The sequence below is a fragment of the Manacus vitellinus genome, unplaced genomic scaffold (assembly GCF_001715985.3).
Source record: "Manacus vitellinus isolate BGI_N305 unplaced genomic scaffold, ASM171598v3 scaffold_6_pilon, whole genome shotgun sequence".
Lineage (NCBI taxonomy): Eukaryota > Metazoa > Chordata > Aves > Passeriformes > Pipridae > Manacus > Manacus vitellinus.
In genome coordinates this window covers 3,548,765-3,558,350 of record NW_021940750.1, presented here as the reverse complement: position 1 = coordinate 3,558,350, position 9,586 = coordinate 3,548,765, and the positions used below count along the sequence as shown (strand labels likewise).

General features: G+C 45.3%; 1 protein-coding gene across 2 annotated transcripts in view; it reads right to left on the bottom strand.

The window, feature by feature from the left end:
* Positions 1-991: 991 nt before the first annotated feature.
* AMBRA1 (autophagy and beclin 1 regulator 1) overlaps positions 992-9,586 on the bottom strand; it is a 118,757-nt gene continuing 110,162 nt past the window's right edge. For both annotated transcript variants that reach the window (XM_018082317.2, XM_018082318.2), the window contains one exon: positions 992-2,588. In XM_018082317.2, the coding sequence (XP_017937806.1) occupies positions 2,098-2,588 (491 nt within the window). In that variant the 3' untranslated portion in view covers positions 992-2,097. The remainder of the gene's footprint in view (positions 2,589-9,586) is intronic.

Genomic DNA, 9,586 nt, shown 5'->3' with positions numbered 1-9,586 from the left:
TTACAGGAATCATGCAGGGAGAGGGAAGAAGAGATGTCAGGCTGAGCTGAAGCACTTTTTTTTCCAGAGTCTGTTGTAGTTTGTTTTTAAGCAGAGCAGTAAACAGCTCTGTCTAGACCTGCACTGCCCTGTCTGCCCAAGTTCTCAGCTGAGACGTAGCTCTTCTGGCTCCCAACTGCCAGCACATCCTCAGGCCACTCCACACTAAGGCAATACAGGGATGCATGAAACCTTCCTTGCCACAAGGGAATTCCATTTTTCAGGCTGCTCCCCTGTCAGATCAGGGATGTGGTTGGCTCAGGGCAGGTTTTAGAGCCTCATTAACACTCTGCAATGAGGCCTGGCAGCAGCTGATTTGATTTAAGGTTCATTTCCAGGCTGTGATTTAAGAGAAGATTTGCTTAATGTTCTCTAACAGACTCTTCTGACTGGGAGCTTGAGTGCTGCCTAATGATAGCCTTATTTATTATAATGTCTTAGCAGCACAGAATCTAGAGGAGCTGGGCAGGAGCACAGCAGCTGCTGGCAGGTGCTCAGACAGCAGTGGAAACATCTCTCACCGGAGAGTGGTAACAGTGGGGTGTGCGTTCCTTTAACCAGAACAGTCAGATACTGCATCCCTTTTCTGCTTCAAGAGGTTAGCAAGACAGACCACTCTCTGCTTGCCCAAGGTAGTGCTGCATCTCTACATACCTTTTTAAGCTGGATAGGTGAAACACTCCTTTCCCCCTACTTGAACCATGGGCATTGGAGAGGTGCCTACTCATCTCCAAACTAGTCAAAAAGTGATTCACAAGCAAGACTCCCAAATGCTCCTCTTTGTTTCCCAGTTTTGGGCTTTCAACTCACAGGCTGAGTCTGCTTTCCTCTTGGGAAATGGTGATCATCATCTGACATTTGTAAGTTAGCTTGAGCTTCTGAGCCGGATGTATCTATCCCCAAGGCTAAACACAGAGACAACCATCACACAAATGAAGACAGGAAGTCAAGCAAGGGTTTGTCATATTTTAATGACATTGATCTTTGGTGTTTCCCTCGTTAGCACTCACACTCTCCCTGTCCTTCCTCCACAAGCCTGCTAGGGATGGAGAGTTACAAACGAAAAGGAAAATCACATTTGAGACTAAAAACAAAATATCAGAGCCTTGACTTCTCCACTAGAAACTACATGTACAAGGTCAAGATTTCACATGCAACACCTTACATCACAGACCAATACCTCACATCCTGGCCTGGAGCTGAAAGACAATTCCTGCACCATTCCGGGCAAGTTCAGCTCAGTCCTGGCACTATGAAACCACTGGGGTGGCTCATTCATGTTAATATTGGCACATCTTAGAACATCCTTGTGTGAACTGCATCCTGACTAGAGAGCAGTAGCCCCTGTCCCTCTACCCATCTATACAGCAGCTCTACTTAGGTTCCTGCCAAGTACTAAACTAGCTCTCTAAAAAGGAAAGGTCCCCACCCGTGAGGATATCATGAGCCATGCATGTTTCGGCAAAGCCCAGTTCTTCCCAGAAAAGACCACAGCATAGGCAGGACTGGTCTCAGAACACCACACCCTGGCGGGGAGCAGTGCTGTGCTATGGAGAGGGACTGTGGCCTGGAAGACTCCTCCACTCCAGCAACAGAGCTGGAGCATCACACCTGGGTTTGCCCAGTACTGCCTATCTCCAGAAGGATGCTGCAGGCCCCTTTCCCTTTCTCACGCTACTGATCAGCTCCCTGGGCATAAAAGGGCTGGAAACAGGAAAGGAAAGAGGCTTTACAAAGGATGACACACCAAACTGGAGGGTTAGGGCTGAACTCAGAGGATGCCATGGGGCTTCAAAATTCGCATGATGTGCAGACAGCGTGGTTTGTATTCCTGTTAACTCTTCAGCAGTGGGAATGTTAGAAGTTAAGTATGCTTTTTTGCCCATGGCTTCCCTTGTAATTCTTATCCCTTTCCCCCCCACCGAGGACAGAGAAGCCCTCTGAACCGCCAGCATCCTGTCAGAGCCACATGTCCCTAGTCTTCCAACTCCTGGCCAGCTGTGAGGTACAGGTCTCTGCTGAGCAGTACAAGGGTAGCACCAACACACAATTTAATCTCTACCTGTTCCGCGACTCCCCACTGGTGCTGTCATTACTATAGAAGTTGGTACTGTCAGGAAGATGGTTATTATTAGTTAGGTCACTGTATTCAATTGGTCCCTCGGTGTCCATGGAGGACTGGGCCTGCTCTGGCAGGTCCAGATCACCAGCGCTTTGTCCTTCACTCGCGCTAGGGGCTGTCCGCGGGCTCAGGCCGTGCTCCGGCAGCTGCACAGACTCTGACAGGATCCGTCCCTCCAGCTCTGTGTCCAGCTGCTGTGAGGTGGACTGCTGTGCTGATGTGCCCTCAGCTCCAGTGGACTCGGCACCAGTCTGAGAGCTGCGGTGGATCCGGTGGCTCACAATGATGTTGTTGCCAAAGCCGCCCATGGATGCCATGGTGGTACTCTGCTCCCGCTGAACCACGGCAGTCATGCCGCCTTCTGCCATCAGCCTTTGAATCCTACTCAGGGCATCCTCCCCACTGGCTCCATATTCTGGACCTTCCCCTGCAAAAGAAAGCAGAAGCAACTCTGGTGCACAAGGCAAACTACAACACAAAGAGAAAGCATGCTGGGTAGATGCATCATCCAGTGTGCACATGATCGGATAGAAGATGGGTTTTATTCCAGAGGGAACCCAACATTTTATTTCCATAACTTTTGGTTAAGTTATGGTTTGGTGCCAAACAAAGGCACCGAATTCTGACAAGAAAATCTCAGCCACTCCCACAGGTATTCCTCACAGACTTGCATGTCCAAACCTTGGAGAAGCAGCTCTTATCCAGCTGTAAAGGTGGGGGAAAAAAGTGTAGTCAAAGAGGCAGGATGTTTTATCACAGCTTTAGAGACAATCCTGCCAGTTCCATGGGGACAGGAAGAAAAACCTCAGTTTGCACTACAATAAACCAAACATTTCACCGTGGTGTTAAAGAAATCTGTGGCCTTTTGCTACTTCACTTGTTTGAGAAAAGCCCAGGCAGATGACACGATGGCCATGTCCTCAGTGTCAGTCAGGGAAGACATAAGCAGCAGCCAAGAGCAGACAGCAATTAGAGAACACAGTCTGTGCTTTCACATCATCTATGACAAAGGAAAGATCAAGTGTGTACGCTCCTGCTCCCCTGACTGGTATCTTTTGAGGAATGCAAAAAACATCTCAAGACCTACAGTCTTTGTCTGCTCTATTTCTGAGACTTCCCTTCATAGTCAGGCTCTATTGAGCTCTGAGAGAACCACTGTCAGATACCTTTGTTGCTCAAGATTACCTTTGAAGAACAAAATCTCACAAAAAAATAGTCCACATAGGAGACTGAATCCCCACAAACAAGGAAGTTTGTCCCAGTTCTGTTTCCCAACATCCTTCTTTTGCTACAAACCCTACCCAGAGCATTTGGGGAACAGTCTGTAATCATAAACTGCTAGAAACATTCCACAGTGGGATCCTGCCGATTCTTATTAAAGAAATAAATCTCAGTCCCACCTCCATAAAGCTATCACAGTGCTGATTAGAAGAGAAAGCCATGAACTCTCTTGCACCAAGGAAATGAACACAAATGTCAACAAGGCTAGATGCAGGGAGGGGTTAAAACACAATAAAAGCCAAAATGCCACACTGACTAGGAAAAGAAAAATACTTGGGGCTGTGGAGTTTAATATCTTTATCAATGATTTGGATGAGGGGATCAAGTGCACCCTCAGTAAATTCATAGACGATACTAAATCGCACGGGAGTGTGGATCTGCTGGAGGGCAGGAAGGCTCTACAGAGGGATCTGGATAGGCTGGATTGATGGGCTGAGGCCAACGGTATGAGGTTATACAAGGCTATGTGCCGAGTCCTGCATTTGGATCACAACAACCCCAGGCAGCGCTACGGGCTGGGAGAAGAGTGGTTGGAAAGCTGCCCAGTGGAAAAGGACCTGGGGGTGCTGGTCAACAGCAGTTGAACATGGGCCAGAAGTGTGCCCAGGTGGCCAAGAAGGCCAATGGCATCCTGGCTTGTGTCAGAAATAGTGTGGCCAGCAGGGCCAGGGCAGTGATTGTCCCTCTGTACTCAGTACTGGTGAGGTTGCACCTGGAATCTTGTGTTCAGTTTTGGGCTCCTCACTACAAGAAGGACATTGAGGTGCTGGAGCATGTCCAGAGAAGGACAATGGAGCTGGTGAAGGTTCTGGAGCACAAGTCTTATGAGGAGCAGCTGAGGGAGCTGGGGGTGTTTATCCTGGAGAAAAGGAGGCCGATACTCTCTACAACTACCTGAAAGGAGGTTGTAGTCAGTGGGGGTTGGCCTCTTCTACCAGGCAACTAGCAACAGGACAAGAGGAAACGGCCTCAAAGTGTGCCAGGGGAGGTTCAGATTGGATATCAGGAAGAATTTTTTCACTGAAAGGGTGGTTAAGCATTGGAACTGCTCAGGGAAGTGGTGGAGTCACCATCTCTGGAACTGTTCAAGAAATGACTGGACGTGGCACTTAGTGCTATGATTTAGTTACATGACTAAAGGTTGGACTCGATCTTACAGGTCTTTTCCAACCTAAATGATTCTATGATCAGTTATCCAATATGAGAGCTAGGGTATTCAGCACAGTTCTACACCACGCCACTGTAGAGACGTTGTGCAATCAGTCAGTGATGGCTTATTCCCTTTCCTCATGGGCTCAGTGGAACTTGCATCAAGAAATACCAGCTTCCCCCATCACAGGATACAGTTTATTTCATCCTCAAGTAAGTCTGCTGACGTACTCCCCTGTTGTACAAATATTATGGACATTAAAGGCAAATTTAATCCTCACTAATAGAACACATCCCTTTTTGCTAGGAATGTAGTAAACCTGTACACAGGTTTACACCTGTAACCATGTGAGAATCTGTAGCAGAGTCTTAGAGGAGTGAGCAAGAATACCCCCTGGACGGAGCCTGACCCACAACTCTGGCAGAAAAATCCTGTTCAGCATGTGGCTGATGAACTAGGGTGTGGTTGATCCATGAACTAGGAACTTGGCTGACCAGTACGAAGACTGAGAACAGAGGAAGCTATTGGAAACTTCAGTGTGAAAAGCATGCATGTCAGGGGATACTGAAGCATTAATCACGAGCAGAACTAAGTGGAAGGTTTGAGAAGCATGGTTTTGGATTTAGTCATCACTTCCTTCTGAGGGCATAGTTGAAAGCACTTCATTACCAGCCATGTGGTCAGTCCAAAGAGGAAGCTTAAGAAAGCCAAAATTTGCAACCTGGCCTAGAGACATGCCAGCCAGTCATATCTACTACACAAGTCCTGAAACAGCAGGTACTGTGCTCTTAGCAAATCGCTTACTATAAACTAGACCAATACAGGAGTATTGGAACAGTAAATCAGAAGAGATTCCCAGCCAGCCAATGCTCCTCAGCATTATAAACATGTGCTTCACCAGAGCAGTCCATCCAGGCAGTGCACACCACAGCACCTCTTGCTTTTCCCTGCCCCTGAATTACCATATGCCATGGCTGAATTTCTGATTGAGGCTGGTGCTTCTTCAGAAAACAGGCAAGGGCTGATGTCACAGCAGAAATCAGTGAATCGGCAAGTCATGAGCCTTCAGCTCATAAACACAGCGACACAGCAATGTTGGAAATTCCAGAAAGACAGCCCATCAAGGGCCAGAAGTGAGCCTCACCATTCAAGCAGCCAACAAGCACATCTGCTTTGGGATTATCCTCCCCTTTCCCTCTCTGAGATTTCGACAATGACTTTGGCTGACTAGTTCAGAGCAAAGCTTCCTGCACAATTTGCCTTGAGCTGAGCTACAGCACAGATCACACACAGCCCGTTCCTACTGCCTACTTCCCACACACATTCTTTCACCAGGCTGCCAATGCAGACTACATTAGTACTCAGCTCAAGTGAAATAAGCTGACTTCCATTTGCTAAAGGTTCAGGGTGTGCACACAGGCACTTACCCAAAACAGCAGAAATGCTGTAAACCCCACATCGCGGATTGCTATAAGTTTCAACTTGCTGCAGTGGCCTGCTGAACATTCCCTGTACATCCAGCTGAACAAGACCAGGACAGAAAGAAATCCCATACTTGTGACACTCCAAAGAGTTTAGGCACATCCAGAGCATGAACTCAAACCAGTGCAGGAGTAGGACAAGTGACAGCACATCTAACTCTCCATATGGACAAGGCAATTTCTCTTCTCTCATTTTATGTTCAAAACTACGTTCTGGTGTCCCAGACTTTGTAAAATCTTTTATCTCAGGCTCTCATTCTTCTAAGCCCACCTTCTAGGGTCAGAAAAATAGAGGAGCCTCAGACCACTACAGACAAACTCTAGAAAACGGAACTAACCATCTACAGTGTGTGAAACCAGGTTACAGTGTGTGAAATACCACTGTAAGCACAACACCTGCAGAATAACAATTCATCCTCCGCACAGGCTGTCCCTGTAGCAAAATCCATCACAGAGCAAGAAGTAATCTTGGACACAGTGTCAACCTTTTTCTGCATAAGGTGCAAGTTCTGTACCTGACAGGACATCACCACCCATGGTTTCCTTCTTCAACACAAGTAAGTATCAGTGTTGTGTCCACGGTGCTGTGCTCCTACGAACACTTTCTAGTGTAATCAAAGTGACCTTTCCAGACGTCCAAAACCCTATCTATTCCAAACACAGAACAAAACATTACTCTTGAGAAAACAAATATCCCAAAGACTAGGGAATTTCTGTCAAGGTAGCTGACTGGCTCAAACATTTAACAAAATATTCTCTTAGCTAATGCATCTGCTTTTAGAAGTCCTCTGCCACACTACTCCAGCAAGACAACAATTTGACACAGAAGACTACAAAGGCAAAATATCTGGCAAACTTTCGATGGAGCTGGGCAAAAGGCAGGAGTATTTCCACTTTTAAGTGAAGTGGTCTCTGAAGTACTTACAGGGAGTATAATGTGTTTATCTCTGGGCATGGATGGCACACACCTGATAAAAAGCAAAGTCCACAGAAGCGAGGGTGAGATCAGGATCCCCTGTGGCTGTGCAACACACTAACATAGCTTTTGAATTTTTTCCCCCATTTTCAACTGTCCTCTTTCTAAAACCAGCAGTAGTTAGCAGTCATGTTTGCAAACAAAGCTTCAAAACTAACAGTAAGCACTGCAGAGATATCTAAATCTTCAGAGAAAATGGAATAATAGCTCTGAGGTGTGAGCTGACCCACTAATTCAGATGCTCAAAGATAAAAATATCAGCATTTTTAAATTCACTCCTTGCATAAGAACAGAAAGGGGAGGGACACGGCACAGCATAACCAACTATGAATAATCATATCTCCTTTAATGCCACAAGAAATACTACCAGTTACTTTTCTGCCCAACCAAGCCCAGAAGCATGTTCACACTTCCTTTCTGAGGTAGTTAATCCAAACAACTCCACAGAACTCAGAAAAAACACAACTGGTTTGACTTGTAACAAATTTCTCAGCAATAGCTCACCTTGGCGATTCATACGAGTGAAACTTACTTTTGTAAGCCCACATAATTTAATCCCAAGAGAGCCAAGTAGTTTGAGTAGATCACACTGCAAAGGCTTGCATAGTACATGCTTTTAGAACCTGATTCTATTTTTCAGGTACTGCTTTTCAGAGGGTTTTAGAGAGAAATCAAAATTTGCACTTTTACAGGACATGACGCACATTTTACAGATGGACAGGCAGATGAAAGGCTAAGGGATCTACCCACGTTTCTACTTGGAGAACATGAGGCAGATCTGGAAGCTGATCCCTGGTGTCCCGGTTCCCATTTCCATATCGATTGTACGGAAGTCACATCACATCTGACAACAGCATTGCAAGAACGTGTTCAGCTAACATAAACCAACACGTTTTTTGTTAGCATTCATGAGGCTTGGCTAGGGACAGAGTACTCCTGCCCAAGCAGCCCCTTGACGCGTGTTCCTAATGTCTCAGATTAAAAAAGTTACACCACATGCAGGCATACTGACTGCTTCTAAGTGCTCCTTAGGCATCCTCAGGATGCTCTGCTTATATCAGGGAAGTTTCATTTGCATGTGCTGTCTTTTCACTACCAATAGTTTGAACAGACTGAATTCTACAAACCGAAGCCTTCAGTTTACAACTCTCTTCCCACTCAAAAGTATCTCCTGCAACCTCTGAAAACAGTTAGACACAATGGAAATTTGTATTGGCTGGTGATTAACCCTTCAATCAAACAGGTTAAAAACTGTATATGGCATGACAGTAGTTAACATGTTGCTCCCCTAAAGACAGGCAAAGTAGCAATAGACTGATAGCAAGTATTCTGATGGCTACAATGTCAGTAGTTAGTATGGTGCACAAGGAGCACTGAGCTACCTATCTGAATTTTAAGTCAGAGAGACAATGCAGATGACAGGAAATGAGATGACAATTGCCTTTCCATTATTTTATTACTTTTTATTACTTTTTTTTTTTTTTGTGCAGATTTTTTTTTTCTTTAAGAACTGGATTACCTGAAGGATATATTGATATTCTGTCAACAGCCAGGCACAGCATGGATTCACTATCATCAAGTGTCACGCAGCTCTGCAAAGGTCCCTTTCCTTCAGCCTGCAGTACCTTTTGCAAAACTGCAGTCACTGACAGTTCCTGCCACTTGTGCCATACTCCACAGATCCAGCAGTCTGAACAAGTGACAGCCACGGCCTGACCCAGTCTGGACTGGGAATCACAATTTCTAAAGGTTAAAGCTTTGGGGCCACATCAAGAATTTTTGTTGGTTTTTAAGCAAGATTCAATTTGCGAGTTGGATACAGATCCCACTCCCATCATGCCTCTATTTGCAAGGGAAAGTACAGTATAACTCCCAATGGATTGTTTCTAATTAAAAGTGCCTCAAAGTTACAACTCTATCAGTATTTCCACTACATCTGTCAGCTTATAAGAAAGTAGGAGACAGTTGAAACACTGTTTTAAGCATATCTCCTAGCTTTCTCTCAACTCCAACTACCTTTAGTTTACATGTGGAGCAGAGTTCACAAGCCAACTGCTGCAAAACAGAAAGATACAGACATTTGAGGGATTCACTTCTAATAAAGTCATCACATACTCATTCCTCGTACCTCTAAAGGCGGTAGAAAGATAATCAGAGCAGCAAAGTCCCCGCAGAGCTTTGCATGAGAAAAGGAAACTATTTATACCCGCACAGAGCTTAATTAGATTCCTGATGCAATTCTGCATACTTTTTTTTTTAATATGATAAGTACATATGTACAAGAAATGCCCTGAGCCAGAATTCCTCACAACTGTGGGACTGACAGGACATAGGAAAGGAAACCATTCTCAGGGCAGCACTAGCGTTTCTTTTTAATTTTTCCTTTTTTTTTTTTTTTTTAACATACAAGGTGTTTTTTTTGTTTTGTTGGTTTAGGGGTTTTTTTCCCCTCATGACGAGGTGATAACTAAACCACTTTCCTTTACAGTACTCAGAATCACACTTGACTTATCCATTCTACTGCTGATAATACTGCT